The sequence below is a fragment of the Microcaecilia unicolor genome, chromosome 1 (genome assembly GCF_901765095.1).
Source record: "Microcaecilia unicolor chromosome 1, aMicUni1.1, whole genome shotgun sequence".
Lineage (NCBI taxonomy): Eukaryota > Metazoa > Chordata > Amphibia > Gymnophiona > Siphonopidae > Microcaecilia > Microcaecilia unicolor.
Window position 1 is genome coordinate 267,342,071 of NC_044031.1, and position 17,467 is coordinate 267,359,537.

Consider the following 17,467-nt stretch of genomic DNA (forward strand, 5'->3'; position numbering starts at 1 on the left):
ATAAGTATTCTCAAGATGGACAAGCACTGGTCCCTGCGGCACTCCACTATTCACCCTCCTCCATTGAGAAAAATAGCCATTTAACCCTTCCTTCTGCTTTCTGTCCATAACCAATGCTTAATCCACAGAAGGACATTGCCTCCTATCCCATGAGTCTTTAATTTTCTCAGGAGTTTCTCATGAGGAACTCTGTCAAAAAGCGTTTTGAAAATCTAGATACACTACATTGACCAGCTCACCTTTATCCACATATTTATTCACGTTTTCAAAGAAATGAAGCAAATTAGATATAAATTAAGACTTCCCTTGGCTGAACCCATGCTGGCTCTGTCCTATTAAAAGATATCTATGTAATCTGTAATTTTATTCTTATAATAATTTCCATCTTTTTTTTTTTATTCTTTAACATCACTTCCTCTCCTAATATTTCTTAAGCATGACTCAAGTGATCTGCCATTCTGATCTTAACAACCATTCTATTAGTTTGCATCTTTTGCAATCAGGGTCTCGTTTGTACGTAGAATCAGGCTACCACCTCTGCCTCTTTTACCATGGGTCTATATTCCAGTGTTGCTGGTGCTGCTTTACTCCTTCTATGGTGCCTGGGGGATTTTGTTGCCTTCATAGTACAGAGAGGGAACTATTGCTAAACTTCCTAGTCCCCAATTACCAAATGCTCCCCCATGATAGTCAAACAATTTTTTTGTGCCCAAGTACTTCAGAAGACCTTGAGTATCAAAGCCACTAAGAATGCTGACCTGCTCATTGGACCTCAATTGCCAAACTTTTGGGGATCACCCCTCCCCCACTGAACACCAGTACCCAAGCATTTGATCTTCATCGCCTTGGGATCTTTCTGTCAACATTGGTGTAACTTTATCTCTCTCTGGTGCCTTGGGGTATCCCTGCCAAAGTTAATAATGTTTTACTCCACTCCTAGTGCCCTTGGGTATCTATGCCAATCTTGATGCCACTTTACCTTCTTCCCTTTGGGTTCTTTGCCAGTGTTGGTGCTTCTTTGCCACTTTCTCAGTGCCTTGGGATCCTCATTCCACTGTTTGTTGATTTCACATGTTACAATCTGTGTTCAGGAATTTTCTTTTTAACCATCTGGGGAACAGTACAGATGAAAGTTTAGGCTGCATTCCAATCTTCCTTTAAAGAAGGGGCCCTAACTCCTTTCATGTGATCTTTTTGGCAGTGTTACAGAAAGCACAGACTTCCCATCAAATTCTCCTGGGCAAACCTGCTTATGGAGACACTTGGATACTTCTACATGTGCCCCTCAGTTCATTTTACCACAAAACTCTGACTGTCCTAACTCTCATGGTGCTTCTATGACCCATGCTCAGAGGATATGGGACCTTTTTGCCAGTATTTGTGCAATGCTGCAAGAGGGAAAGACAGTACTACTACTACTACTTAGCATTTCTGTAGCATTTGATGTTTTATGGCATATGACAGCTTTTTAAATACTTAAGTTTTGGTTTTGTAAAAGTAAAATATTGGCACAAGACAGACAGAAAAGGAAGAACTATTTGGAAGGATACAATTAAATGACTAAAAAGGCATAGTCTGGAATTTCAGTTTTGGCATAAAGTGTATCTTTAATAGACCAGAATAAAAATATATATATTATAGCTTGATTTGTTTTTTATTTGTCTTTTTTTCTGCTTTATTTATTTATTTGTTGCATTTTTGAAGAAATTCACCCGAGGCTTTGTAGTATGAATGGCGAGGAGGATCCCCACTCTGGTTTCTGGGGATCTCAAATGCGCTGAATGTTTTCTACTCACTGTCTTTTCTTTCATAAGGTTTGTTTCACCTCAAGGTCAGAAATATGAAAAAATATAGGGGCTCTTTTACTAAGTCATGCTAAAACGTGGCCTGCAGTAGTTTTAGCTCATGGCTTTCCTGTGCCCCAAGGCCACTTTTTTGTGTGGAGGAAAAAAGTCACATTAATGACCATGCACTAATTTCTCAGCACATGTCATAAGTACATAAGCAATGCCACACTGGGAAAAGACCAAGGGTCCATCAAGCCCAGCATCCTGTCCACGACAGCAGCCAATCCAGGCCAAGGGCACCTGGCAAGCTTCCCAAACATACAAACATTCTACACATGTTATTCCTGGAATTGTGGATTTTTCCCAAGTCCATTTAGTAGCGGTTTATGGACTTGTTCTTTAGGAAACTGTCTAACCCCTTTTTAAACTCTGCCAAGCTAACCGCCTTCACCACGTTCTCCGGCAACAAATTCCAGAGTTTAATTACGCGTTGGGTGAAGAAACATTTCTCCGATTTGTTTTAAATTTACTACACTGTAGTTTCATCACATGCCCCCTAGTCCTAGTATTTTTGGAAAGCGTGAACAGACGCTTCACATCCACCTGTTCCACTCCACTCATTATTTTATATACCTCTATCATGTCTCCCCTCAGCCATCTCTTTTCCAAGCTGAAAAGCCCTAGCCTCCTTAATCTTTCTTCATAGGGAAGTTGTCCCATCACCGCTATCATTTTAGTCGCCCTTCGCTGCACCTTTTCCAATTCCACTATATCTTTCTTGAGATGCAGCGACCAGAATTGAACACAATACTCAAGGTGCGGTCGCACCATGGAGCGATATAACGGCATTATAACATCCTCACACCTGTTTTCCATACCTTTCCTAATAATACCCAACATTCTATTCGCTTTCCGAGCCGCAGCAGCACACTGAGCAGAAGGTTTCAGTGTATTATCGACGACGACACCCAGATCTCTTTTTTGGTCCGTAACTCCTAACGTGGAACCTTGCATGACATAGCTATAATTCGGGTTCTTTTTTCCCACATGCATCACCTTGCACTTGCTCACATTAAACGTCATCTGCCATCTAGCCGCCCAGTCTCCCAGTCTTGTAAGGTCCTTCTGTAATTTTTCACAATCCTGTCGCGAGTTAAGGACTTACTTACCTCGCTAGTTACTCCCATCTCTAAATCATTTATAAATATATTAAAAAGCAGCGGTCCTAGCACGGACCCCTGAGGAACCCCACTAATTACCCTTCTCCATTGTGAATACTGCCCATTTAACCCCACTCTGTTTCCTATCCTTCAACCAGTTTTTAATCCACAATAGGACATTTCCTCCTATCCCATGACCCTCCAATTTCCTCTGTAGCCTTTCATGAGGTACCTTGTCAAACGCCTTTTGAAAATCCAGATACACAATATCAACCGTCTCCCCTTTGTCCACATGTTTGTTCACTCCTTCAAAGAATTGAAGTAAATTGGTCAGGCAAGATTTCCCCACACAAAAGCCATGCTGACTCGGTCTCAGTAATCCATGTCCTTGGATGTGCTCTGTAATTTTGTTTTTAATAATAGCCTCTCTACCATTTTCCCCGGCACCGACGTCAGACTCACCGGTCTATAATTTCCCAGATCTCCCCTGGAACCTTTTTTAAAAATGAGCGTTACATTGGCCACCCTCCAATCTTCCGTACCACGCTCGATTTTAAGGATAATTGCACATCACTAGCAGTAGCTCCACAAGCTCATTTTTCAGTTCTATCAGTACTCTAGGATGAATACCATCCGGTCCAGGAGATTTGCTACTCTTCAGTTTGCTGAACTGCCCCATTACATCCTCCAGGTTTACCGTGAAGTCAATAAGTTTCTCTGACTCGTGCGCTTGAAATATTGTTTCCGACACTGGTATCCCACCCAAATCTTCCTCGGTGAAGACCGAAGCAAAGAATTCATTCAATCTCTCCACTACATCTTTGTCTTCCTTGATCGCCTTGATCGCCCCTGGGATCCATTACCGCCATCTATTCTGTAGGCGCTGAGGGCTCCCGTGCTAATCTGACGCTAATCTTTTGGCATGCAGCAATGCCCCTGCTAATCAAAGAGCACAGGGAATGCCTACTCTCCGCCCACAAACACGCCGCCCGCACTAAAAATCTTATTAATTAGCACAGGATTGGCACATTGCCGATTGGCAAACTAGTGTGGGTTGCCTCAACACATCCCATGGCAGTGCTTTTTGGTGCATGGTAGGCATGCATTAATGCCTACTGTAACTTGTAAAAAGTCCCCATATACATACAAGCAACTTAGTGTAAAATGTTTAAATGGATCTTCTGCATTTCTTCATTGAATATCTTCATTGTAAAAAAAAAATCTAGATCCCAGAAGCATTTGTCTTCTTCTTGAACATGGCCACAGACTAGTTGTTTGGTCTAATACTGCTACATTTCTCAGCTTGAGGCATTCTACCTACATCTAAATATGAAGACAATATGCACGTTATATGAGTAATTCCTGAGAGATAACTACTATTCCATATTTGTATTAACCCAAGATTAGATACCCAGGACTCATATGCATACATTCTAGACAGCACTCAGAAAAACAGTGAAGATGTCTCCAAAATGAATAGACGATGCTTCAAAAAGTCTATTGCTGTTCAGTTTTGCAAAAGCGGACTGTGAGATAAGGAAGAAATTGCTCTGGTGCATAGTGTGCTTTCTTTGTTTTTTTCCTTTGGCAGCAGACATTACTTTAATTGGATAATACAGTCTAGTCTCTGTGAGAATTTTACTTCCAACAATCCAAGAGACTCCTGAGGCAGGCCTTATTGGCTGAAACACAGCAGTGTCAAGTCTTGGTTGTTGTATAATAAATTCATAAACTTTTTTGAAGCATCGTCTATTCATTTTGAGTCATCTTCGCTGTTTCCTGTTTTATCCTTGGCATGATTGTGTTCTTTCCTAGTTTAACTGGAGTTCTTTTTCCTTTCTGTTTTTTCTGTTTTTAGTTGTTTTGTAAATTGCTGTGACCTCTAATCAGAAATAGCAATATATCAAATCTTTTAAATAAACATATACATTGTCCCTCGATATTCAGTGCTATTTAACTGGCCAGGAAGGCGCATTAAAACGCTAACGCGCCAGTAAGCCAGCTAAGCTCTAATATTCAGTGCAAGATAGCTGGCTATCTCTGCTGAATATTAGGTATATAATAATGAGTGGAGTGGAACAGGTGGATGTGAAGCGTCTGTTCACGCTTTCCAAAATACTAGGACTAGGGGGTATGCGATGAAACTACAGTGTAGTAATTTAAAACAAATCAGAGAAAATATTTCTTCACCCAACACATAATTAAACTCTGGAATTCATTGCCGGAGGAAAGTGGTGAAGGCGGTTAGCTTGGCAGAGTTTAAAAAGGGGTTGGACGGTTTCCTAAAGGACATCCATAGATCGCTACTAAATGGACTTGGGAAAAATCCACAATTTCGGGAATAACATGTATAGAATGTTTGTACGTTTGGGAAGCTTGCCAGGTGCCCTTGACCTGGATTGGCCGCTGTCGGGGACAGGATGCTGGGCTCGATGGGCCTTTGGTCTTTTCCCAGTGTGGTATTACTTATGTACTTATGTACACTTACCCCCAGATTCCATATAGCGTGCCTAGATTTACACGCAGTTCTGCGTGTAATTCTAGGTGTATTTTATAACTACGCGCGCAGATTAATTGTTTTAACAAGCTGCGAAGCATTGTTAACAGCTCCTAAAAAGCAATAACGAGCAAAAATTGGCAAAAGTTTGAACTTATGTGCGTACATTGCTAAGAGTATTCTGTAATGTACTGCGCATAAATTCTAACACAAACAGGCAAAAGGGGCATGGTTAAGAGCATGGAAATGGGCGTTTCATTGGCGTTCCAAAATCTACATGCATTGTGATAGAATATGGGCCAGTGCACGTCAATCTATACACAGGGATTTACACCCTGCTTTTTGTTGGCGTAAGTCAGTGGTCTGCAAACCGCGGCTCACGAGCCACATGCAGCTCTTTGGCCCCTTGAGTGTGGCTCTTCCCGCAAGTCTGCTCCCCGCCACTGTCCGGCGCTCACAATCAGTCCATAGGCACCCGCCCTCAGCTCCCCAACAACACTCCGTCCTTTTTTCCGTTCCTGCCGGTGGCCACCCAGCGTTTAAACTTCTTTATTTTAAGTTGCAGCAACGGGCCGACGGCTCACCTCCTCCAGCCTTTCACTTCCTGCTCAATGCCCCGCCTTCCTGATGAGGTATTTCCTGTTTCCGCGAGGGCGGACGGGAGTCACTGAGCGGGAAAGGAAAAGCTGGAGCCTGGAAGTGAGCCATCGGTCGCTGCGACTTAAAATAAAAAGGTAAGGTTTAAACCCTGGGTGGCCACGGCCGGCAGGAATGGAGAGAGGAGGGCTGTTGGGGAGCTGAGGGTGGTGGGCAGGTGGGGGCGGGGCTGGGTAGCAGTGCACCTCAAACTCATGCTGCATGGGGTGGGGATGGAGTTATACAGTTTCCTTGAATGGTTGGTTTTAATACTGTAATTCTATTAAAAGTAGTGAATGGTAGATACTGTTTGCACAAGTTCCTTGCACTTTGAAATAGCCAAGACAACTAAGTGAGTTCAGTCCTACTGCACAATGCTGGCCAGGACTGAGTTTTTAGCAAAGGCCAGCTTAGGAGTACCCTAATTAAGTTAATAACAATGTACCTACCTATATAGTTTAAGTTTAAAAAATTTGGCTCTCAAAAGAAATTTCAGTCATTGTACTGTTGATATTTGGCTCTATTGACTAATAAGTTGCCGACCACTGGCGTAAGTAGACACACGTAGACTCAGTCACATAAACTACACCCAAGCATATTCTAAATACTGTGTGTAGATTTACGCACGGTATTTAGAATACACTTAGGTGTACTTGCCTACCACGTGTTAGTTTTAGGCACCATATATAGAATTGGGTTCGTAGTGGCTAGCTCAGTCACTGGCTATGTTGTGCCACATAGCCGGCTAGCGCCAATATTCATCAGCTGACTGGCTAAGTTTAGTGGCCAGATAGATCCACATAAATAGCCAGTCAGCTGATGAATATCAACTTAACCGGCTATGTTCATAGCGGTTCAAAACCCCAAGAAATTCAATGTCTGTCACCAGATAGAGCCCAGCATTGAATTTCCAGGGTCGCCACCAACTGCGGGAGCTAGCGGTCCCACTGTGCTTGAGTAGATGAGAAGCTGTTTGAAAATGGTTTACAAATATACAGAAAGCAATTGAGTACAAATGTGAGTGTGTGAGGTGTGAATCAATGAGTGCAGAGATGCAATCCCAATGAATGAGATTTATTTCCCCAATAAGCAGGGCTGGACTGAGAGTGGTCTGGGCCCTCCGCCCGGCTGCTGCCCAAGCCACCCCCTACTGCCATGCTGCTGCCTCCCCTACTGCCGCAGCCAACGTCCCCGATGCCCCGGTCCTACCTGAAGGGCCCTGGTGGTCTAGTGGTCTCTGCAGGGAGGGAGCATGTTCTTTCCTGCCTGCTGCGCTGCCGCTATTCCCCCACCTGCCAGCACCGCCATGTTTTCAAAATGGTGGCCCGAGACTTCCCATGATAGCCTCGCAGGTCTCTACAGTCTCGCGAGACTTCTGTAGGGAGTCTTGGCTACCATTTTAAAGTACGGCGGTGCTGGGCAGGGGAATAGCTGCAGCCTAATGGGCAGGAAAGAACACATTCCCTCCAGCAGAGGCCACTAGATCACCAGCAGCACATCTTTAAAAGTAGGACCGGGGAGGGCTGTAGTGTGCAGCAGGCACCCGGGCAGAGCCTCTGGGCCCCCTAGAGTCTCTGGGCCCTCAGGCACTGCCCAGTTGCTCGAATGGTCTGTCTGCTCCTGCCAATAAGTGAAATTGAAGGCCAACAGCTTGTGTCTCCCACATTTTGTAGGGGCTGAACTATTTGTGCTGGCTGTAGCATATGCTTCCACATTTTCCCATGGGCCTGCGGGGATTGACTGAAGACAGCGCTTCTCCCATGGGGGCACTCTCTCCCTCTAATTCTATAAACTTGTGCACGTAATTTTACTCTTACCCCCGGATTCTATATAGCGCGCCTAGCGCTCTGCACCAAAATCCAAGTGTATTCTATAACAATGTGTGTAACTTAATTGGCTTAATAAGCCAATCAGCATTCTAAACAGCACTTTAACAAGCAATAATGAGCACTAATTGGCAATAATTAGAATTTATGTGCAGAACTCCCTAAGCATATTCTGTAACACAGTGCACCTAAATTCTAATGCGCACAGGCAAAAAAAGGCATGGTTATGGGTGTGGAAATGGGCATTTCATGGGCATTCCAAAATTACATGCGTTATTTTAGAATATGTCCTTCTGCGCCTAAATCTATATGCTGGAATTTACGCCATGTTATCATTGATGTAAACGGATGTGTGTATTTTTTGGCACTGGATATCGACTAAGCATATTCTATATACTGTGCCTAAACCTAGGCACCGCTTATAGAATACGCTTAAGTGGAAATGTTTTCTGCACTGATTGTTTTAAGCGCCATATATAGACTCTGGCCCTTAGCATGCAAAGCCTCGCAGGCAAGTTGTAGAATGTTGTCAGTTACCTGTATTGTTTAATATAATAATTAGAGGCTAATTGGCATTAACAATCAATTATTGGCTATAATTGGTGTTAATTGGTGCCAGTTAGCACTAATCAGCACTCACATAACTGCCCTTAGTCGGGATTCTGCAAATTATGTGCACAAAATCCATAGCGCACAACTGCATAAGGGCATGGATCTGGGAGGGGCATGCCCAGCACTCACACGCATATCTTCTAAAATACTAGCAGTTTCACATCTAGGCACAAACATTTACACAAGCTGTTATGCTAGTATTCTGTAATGACAGTTACATTCATAACTGCCATTATAGAATTCGCACTTAGGTGCATCATCCCAGTGCCTGACTTTAGATGACCTTTTGAGAATTAACCCATCTATGTGTGTATTTGGGGTGTGCAGAGCCTGGGCTCTTTTGTTAATTCTTGGGATCATGGGTCAATTTTAGTAGGGAATAGAAAAGGTGGATACTCAAAACCACCAAGTACCCCTGGAAAAAAATCCCTGCACAGATCTATTTGAGTGAATATATGGCTGTGGCCATGTCTGTGGATGAAACGGAAGCAATAATGGACCATCTATGGAAGCTCTTTCTCCTGCATGCCTCAAATAGTTTTGTCAGCTCATGACCATTTTTTTAACCAAATGTCTCCTGAGCATCAATTTGAAGGGCAGTTGCTACTTAAGGTTTGGCTTCAATGTTCCTGAGAATAAGGGGTGAATTGAATCCAAAATAATTTACTCAATCTTACCACTTGGTCACCACTCTGAAATCTTTCTTCAGTACTTCAGAACTATATCACTGAGTGTACGTCATTTGTAAAAGATGTGGAAGTGGGCCGCAGGGCCAGCTTAACCATTACACAGACTAGGGCATTGCCTAGGTTAGCAGCCTCTGGGGGACAGCAAAGACAGGGATAGTCACAGGAAAACACAAGCTCGTGACAGTCACACACACAAAGAATCATCAGGGTTCCTTATAATGTTATACAATTTACAAGATCATTTTAGGACTGGGGGAGAAGGGTGGAAAGAACTTATAGATCTAAAAGGGCTCGGGGTTGAAAGTTTATTTAGAGCACCTAATACCCTTCCACTGGCCCTGGTGGACAGAGTATTTTCTACATGAAAAAGTACAGTATGCACATCAGCCAATGTAAGGGCTTTTTCTCATTATTTCTCTGTTTCCACTTTCTAGGGACATCATTACAATGGATACCTGGAAGGCATTTCTGCTTGTTCTCTTCTGTGCAGTAACCTGGTGCCCTACTGATTCCCAGACTACGGGTGAGGAATTGTTTGCATGTTTCTTACCCACTCAAAAGAATGCCCCTTGCAGACCTTTGTCCTGCTAACAAATGTGCTTAGCATTTATTTAAACAGCAAAGTTATACAGATTTAATGATGATGAGAAACCTATACCAATGAAAAAAGGTACAAAATATATTTTTTAAAGGGGGACAAAAGAACACATAGGGATTGTTATTCAAAGTGATTTGACCAGGCAGGAGAGGCCTTTGGCCAATTAAATTGTGTGGGGCTAGCCATTGAAATTCAGCAGCACTTAACCAGATAATGCCGCGGTAAAAGCCAAACGCAAAGGCAACAATTTTGTGGGTGGTCCAGGACGGAGTCGGCATTATATAGTTAAGTGCCAGTATTCAGCACTTAACTGTCTAGGGGATATGTTTACTAAGGCACATTAAATGCTAACGCATCAATACATTCGTATGGGTGCATTTGCGTTTAACTTGTGTCAACCATTAATGCGTGTTAAAATTGCTAATGCGCCTACAGAGTGCCTTAGTAAACATACCCCTCAGTTAACTGGACAAATCGGACCTCAAAAAACACAGTCATAAGAACATAAGAGTAGCCATACTGGGTCAGACCAATGGTCCATCTAGCCCAGTATCCTGTTTTCCAAACTATGGCAAAGCCAGGTCACAAGAACGTGGCGGAAATCCAAATCGTGGCAACACTCCATACTACAAATCCCAGGGCGAGCAGTTGCTTCCCATGTCTGTCTCAATGGCAGACTATGGACTTTTCCTTCAGGAATTTGTCCAAACCTTTTTAAACCCAGTTAAGTGTTGCGTATGTATAACTGTGTGCCCCATTCACAGTCTGTCCAGACTCCGTCCATGGATATGCTCTCCATCAAACTACACACCATTCTCTAGAATAGTGCATAGCTTGAACATTGGCATTTACACATATATGTGCCTACATATGCATGTATATGCTCATATTCTGGTCATGTACATGCGCTCTTGGTGCCTAAGTGTTGTCACCCTCTTTATAGAAATAACCTCTCAGGGCTGCAGCTTCCGGGAAGGTGGGGGGGGGGGGGGGGGGTTTGGCAAAGAGCAACTGCAGTCAAAGAAAAGCAACAGCCTGATGCCAAACAAATTCAAAGAACCATTTGTGCATGCTTTTACTGTCAGGGAGGACCAGCAACTTTCAAATAGTCCATTTTCCCAGGTTAATAGCTTTTAGAAAATGCCCTCGTTATGAATATAGTATACAGACAAAAAATGTGCAACATTTCAATACCAAGTGTACCTGAATGTAACTCACCTTGAGCTACTACTGAACAAGGTGTGAGCAAAAGCCAAATAAATAATAAATATTAATTGCTGGTGCCTGGACATGCCCAGTGGCCATGAAACACTGATCATAGCCAGCTGAATATTTACCTCACAGTATTGCTCTGCTCTCTTTGTGTACACATCATAAAACAAGTTGCTGATTGTGTTGGTTTAAATTAGGGAAAGGAAATGTGACTTGATATACTGCCTTTCTGAGGTTTTTTTGCAACTACATTCAAAGCGGTTTACATATATTCAGGTACTTATTTTGTACCAGGGGCAATGGAGGGTTAAGTGACTTGCCCAGAGTCACAAGGAGCTGCAGTGGGAATTGAACTCAGTTCCCCAGGATTAAAATCCACTGTACTAACCACTAGGCTACTCCTCCACTCTCTTTCTGCAATAGCCAGTGCCAATCATGTGAAGAAGAGTTGGACATTTCGGAGGCATTCTATGTAGATCAACAACTGTCTACTTGCATAAAATATCCCACAGAGAACTGTCCCTCCCTTCAGTACTCCTAAATATATCTGTGTTGTAAATAGCATGAATACTTTCATTCATGACAACAAAGAGAGAGACTGGGGGGAGGAAATGTATGTGAGAAACTTTCATTCTGAGAGCACCATGAGCAATGTCCATGGACACATCAGCACCTTTTTCAAAGTAGGTGTAAATGTGCTTGTACATGAGTGTGTTAGACCAGTTCATCCATGGCAGTTTCCGACTATTCCCCCCAAAACTTCCATTTTAAGAATCTTTTACATTAAAAAGAAAAAAATAGCCACCAGGATGCCGGGACTTTCTTTCAGTGATAAACATGAGCAAGTAGGGGCTTATCCTTGTTTCTCTATAAATCTGATACACAGTCTTTTTGGAAATTATGCAAGCCTTGTTTAGTGACAAAGAGTCTGATTGATCCAGTCCTCATCATTGTATTCCTTCTCTAAGAAACCTTTCAAAAATCAGGTCTGTACTATGGAATCTCTCTGTGTTTCATTGCCTTCTTGGGCTTCATAAATTATAATTTGCTCATTAGATAAGCAATTCGGACCTGCCTCAACCATACTAGAATGAAAACCATAGCATCATGCATGATGCCGATTTGAGAGACAGATTCCATAACTGGCTCAACTATTTATGCTTTTGGTTTTCTTTACATTTCTCTATTTTTCTTCTCTGATCCATTCTCTTTTAACTATTGTGCATACAGGACTGTCAAGTGCTTTGTTGAAATCCAACCCTGCTCTACTTGTGTTGTGGGGTGGACATCAGGGAAGGTGATTTACGATTCCAAGGGCTGGGCCAGCTTAACCGTTGGGCTGACTAGCAAGTCACAAGCAATTCTATAAAGGGGTTCCTATATTTAAAGCCAATTCTATAATGATAAGTATGTCCTTACTTTCCCTTATAGAATTACTGACTTGGGTGTGATCCTATGTAGTGATCTTAAGGTGGCCAAACAGGTAGAAAAGGCAACGGCCAAAGCTAGAAAGATGCTTGGGTACATAGGGAGAGAAATGGCCAGTGGAAAAAAGGAGGTGATGAAGCTATGCCCTTGCAGCTGGCCACACAACAAATATTAAAATTATTATTTATTGTACTTGTATCCCACATTTTCCCACCTATTTGCAGGCTCAATGTGGCTTACAAAGATCTGTTATGGCATCGCCATACCAGGGTAAAGAATACAATTGTTACAAAGAGATCAAGTGAAACAAGAAGGTTTGGTCAAGCAGTTATAGAACGCGACATTCTGAATAAAGGTGGTAGGTGTTATGTTGTAGTTAGTTATGGGTTATCGTGGTAAGCCTTGTTAAAGAGATATGCTTTTAGTGATTTGCGGAAGTTAGTTAATTCGTTGGCTGTTTTCAAGTGTGTTGGTAGTGCATTCCACAGCTGTGTGCTCATGTAGGAAAAGCTGGTCGCATGTGTTAGTTTGTATTTTAATCCTCTACAGCTGGGGAAGTGTAGGTTAAGAAAGGTGCGAGAGGATCTTTTTGCGTTTCTGGGTGGCAGGTCCACGAGATCTAGCATGTAGGTCGGGGCATCTCCATAAATGATTTTATGAACAATTGTGCAGATCTTGAACTCGATACGTTCTTTGACAATCAACTCAGGAAAGCACATGCTCCTTCCACTGCCAGATAATTTGTTTAAAGTACATGGGTTTTTGTTTGTATCGAGACTCTACCACAGTGCTTCTCAACCCAGTCCTAGGGCCACACCTGGCCAGTCAGGTTTTCGGGATATCTACAGTGATGACGCATGAGATAAGTTCATATACCAATGAGGCATTGTATGAAATACATATCTGCTTTGTTTGGTTTCCATCTTGGAGTTTGCAGATCGATTACCCTGCTGTTTTCTTGGACCCTACCAGAAGTGGAGACCACATTAGTCCTGAGCACTTTCATTTTTCAAAGTATCTGGCCTGTTTGAAAAATAACATAAAACCCTGCAAAAAATTACTCAAAACCTATATAAAAAAAACTTGCCAAATCATAATAGCCCTAACTCACCTATATAGATAGGCCCTAGAGCACCACAATAACCTGCTACTGGGAAACTGGAACAAGATGGACTATTACATAATCCTACACAGACACCACATTCCAGCAGAATCCTTCACCTCAGTTGCAAATGCAGAACATGACTCTCACTTGATACAAAATAGGGAATCACAAAAAAGCATGCAGACAAAAACTGAAAACAGAGATACCAGACTACATGCTGTGCAACACCAGAGATATAGAAAGAAATGTATGTCCTTCTGTACAGTGCAAAATAAAGCCGACAGATGTAATTCAATCACTAAACTGAAAATAAAATCATTTTGCCTACCTTTGTTGTCTGGTGATTTTATTATTCTAATCATCTTGTTCCCAATCTCTGGTTCTGCTTTCCTCTGTCTGTGCTCTTAACTCTGTTTCTAGAGCCTCCTTTCCATTCCATTTGTTATTTCTTTTCTCACCTCCTTTCTTCTTCACTTCCTGCCTTATGTCTGTTTGGCATTGATCTTTCAAATTCAGCTTTCTTCAATTTTTCTGCCTCCTTCTCAAATCTGTCTAGCTTTCCCTCTTCCCTTCCTTTCATGTGCTGCACGTCTCCCCTCTTCCCTTCATATGCAGCCTTTCATCTTCTCTTTTCCCTTCCATTCCACCCATGTGCATTACCCCCTCTCTCTGCCCTCCTATCCTAGTATAGCATTTCCCCCTCTCCCTTCCCTCCTATCCAAGTGCGTCATTTTCCCCTCTCCCTTCCTTTTCATCAATGTGCATTTCTCCCTCCCTTCCATTTATGTGCAGCCTTTCCCCCCTCTCTTCCATCCCATCCCATACCATCCATGTGCATTTTCCTCCTTTCCCTTCCATTCTTATGAAGCATTTTCCCCCTCTCACTTCTATGCCATTTATGTGCAGCCATTCCCCCTTCATTTCCTTCCCTTCCGTCTCATCCCATCCATGTGCAGTTCCCTTCTTTTCCTTCCATTAATATGTAGCCTTTCCCCCTCTCCATTCCCTGCCCTCCAAGTGCAGCATTTCCCCCCTCTTCCTTCCATTCCATTCATGTGCAGCTTTTCCCCTTCTTCTTTCCATTTATATGCATTTCCCCCTCTTCCTGCTCCCCTATCCAAGTGCAGTCTTTCCCCCTTCCTTGCCTTCCATGCATGTACATTTCCCCCTCCCTTCCATTCATATGCAGCCTTCCCCCTTCACTGCCTTCCTATTCAAGTGCAGCAATTCCCCCTTCTCTTCCCTTCCATTCATATGCAGCCTTTCCCCCTCTCCCTTCCTTCCTATCCAAATTCAGCCTTTCCCCTTCCATTGTGTAGCACCTCTCCATTCTTGCCCCCGATGCAGCACCTCTCTCCCTCGGGCAGCAGTGGCCCCCAGTCCCTGCTGCTTGTGCAGGTTCTGAGTTGCAAGACTACTGTGAGAGGTCACAGCCACCATTTTGATTCTCAGTAGTCTTGCAAGAGTTCACAGCCACCATTTAGAACCGCAGAGCTGGCATGGGAAGCAGTGATTGGCGGATCGCTGCTGCCTGACCAACACCAAAGCCCCCTCCAAGAATTGGGGAAAGCTCCAAGTCCCCAGACCTACAACTGTTCGAGTAGGTTGATGGTCTCGGGGCTTTGCGTGCGGCATTCACTGTGTTTGCAAAGGGGGTGCATTTGCACCCCTTTGTACCCCATAGTGATGCCCATGATCCATTGTTCCTGCCTCCAACACTACTGCTCCTGCTTCCATCTAGCAAGTTACAGCTTTAAGCAGAGACATTTTTTTTCTGTTTTCTGAATCTTGGAAACCTCCTATGATGGTCTCATGGACCACAAATTGGAACCACTGAGAGGAAGAATTGAAATACACATTCTCTCTACAGAGAGGGAATATAATCTTCATCTTTGCATCTTCAATGCAATATAGTCCCGTCCCCCCCCCCAAAATGAGGTGCTCTGTTGTACCTTCTTGCTTACAAAAGAACATAAGAGTAGCCATACTGGGTCAGATCAATGGTCCATCTAGCCCAGTATCCTGTTTTCCAACAGTGGCCAAGCCAGTCACAAGTACCTGGCAGAAACCCAAATCCTGGCAACACTCCATACTACAAATCCCAGGGCAAGCAGTTGCTTCCCATGTCTGCCTTAATAGCAGACTGTGGACTTTTCCTCAAGGAATTTGTCTAAACCTTATTTAAACCCAGTTACGCTAACCATTGTTACCACATCTTCTGGCAATGAGTTTCAGAGTTTAACTATTTGTTGAGTGAAAAAATATTCCCTTCTATTTGTTTTAAAAGTATTTCCATATAACTTCCTCGAGTGTCCCCTAGTCTTTGTACTTTTGGAACGAGTAAAAACTCGATTTACTTCTACTCGTTCTACACCACTCAGTATTTTGTAGACCTCAATCATATCTCCCCTCATCCGTCTCTTATCCAAGCTGAAGAGCCCTAACCTCTTTAGCTTTTCCTCATACAAGAGGAGTTCCATCCCCTTTATCATTTTGGTCGCACTTCTTTGAACCTTTTCTAATTCCGCTATATCTTTTTTTGAGATACGGCAACCAGAACTGAACACAATACTCAAGGTGCGATACAAAGGCATTATAGTGTTTCCGGTCTTATTCACCATCCTATTTGCTATTTTGGCCGCTGTTGCACACTTTTGTGTAAGGATCCCATGTGCAAACATTTCACAATAAAAGCATTAAAACAGCTGAGTCTTGAATGTGAGTAATTGAAACAGAAATAAAGACTCTGTTAAAACTGTTTGAAATTTGTGTTCTCAACACGAGCCTTAAAACACTTGCAGCTGCTGAATTATGTGGGCTAAGTGGTGGGAAAAACTCATAAATGTAGGAGTCTGTGTACTGAGTGTGTTTCAATTCTAGGCAGAAAGAGGGCAATTGCAAACTAAGGCGTTTACCTTTATCAGGTCAAATGGCCTGACTGAAATAAGGCCTATTCTAATACAGCTAATAGTACCTGTGATTTCCATAGCACCCCTACTTTTAGTCACAGGAAACAGAGAAATTCTTGTGGATGTGTTTAGGCCAGTTGAGGAACATAGCGTGCGTACATCCAGTATCCAAATGTATGTGTGTTATTACGCATCCATCACCCCGGCACAAATAGCAGATGCATTGTATATAGACATTCTTGCAGACTAATTCTATCAAGTATTCATGAACATTTATGTATGTATTTATTTATTGGGATTTATTAGTCGCCTTTATGTTCACCCAAGGTGGTGTACAGCAGGTACAGTTTAACATAAAACTTACAGTTTTGTCAACGGCTTAACAATAGTAAAAACGACCAATTATAAACATAAATGCAGTAAATTAGGTAAACTTGAAAACAGAAAATTGAAACCTAATAACAGGACTACCTTGAAACAGGATAAAAAATATACACATTTGACAGTACTGAAATTCAAATAACAGAGGTACTGAGTCAGTTGGGATAAATAGATGGGTGGCTAAACTCAAGACAAGTTCCTTGCACAGTTAAACAAGAAATAAGGAACTGGTCTACGTTACAGGGTGTGCTGCAAGCTAGTTCAGGTACAGAGTGGTGCATACTAATCAGTCACATTATGTATTAAAGGCTTGGGGGAAGAGCCAGGCTTCTTATGCACCGACTGCATATGAACTTATTAGAATGTGGCATATGTGCACATATGCATATACAAAATTCTGCCTACATGTGTAAATACCAAAATTTTTGCCTGGGCGCTATTCTGTAAGTATGCATATATCTTACGTGTGTGTGTGTATTTAACAGGTAGGTGTATACATGTGCAGTGTATGGGTGTGACTGACACTTATGCACATAAAGGTATATTCTATAAGTAGCGCCTAAAAATCAGTGCGAAAATTTAACACACTTAGCGCAATTCTACCAAGAGTATGCATCCTTCATAGAA

General features: G+C 42.6%; 1 protein-coding gene across 3 annotated transcripts in view; it reads left to right on the plus strand.

Moving 5' to 3' along the window:
* COL6A6 (collagen type VI alpha 6 chain) overlaps positions 1–17,467 on the plus strand; it is a 336,531-nt gene that overhangs the window by 42,432 nt on the left and 276,632 nt on the right. For all 3 annotated transcript variants that reach the window (XM_030206331.1, XM_030206323.1, XM_030206339.1), the window contains exon 4: positions 9,642–9,730. In XM_030206331.1, coding sequence (XP_030062191.1) covers positions 9,655–9,730 — 76 coding nt within the window. In that variant the 5' untranslated portion in view covers positions 9,642–9,654. The remainder of the gene's footprint in view (positions 1–9,641; positions 9,731–17,467) is intronic.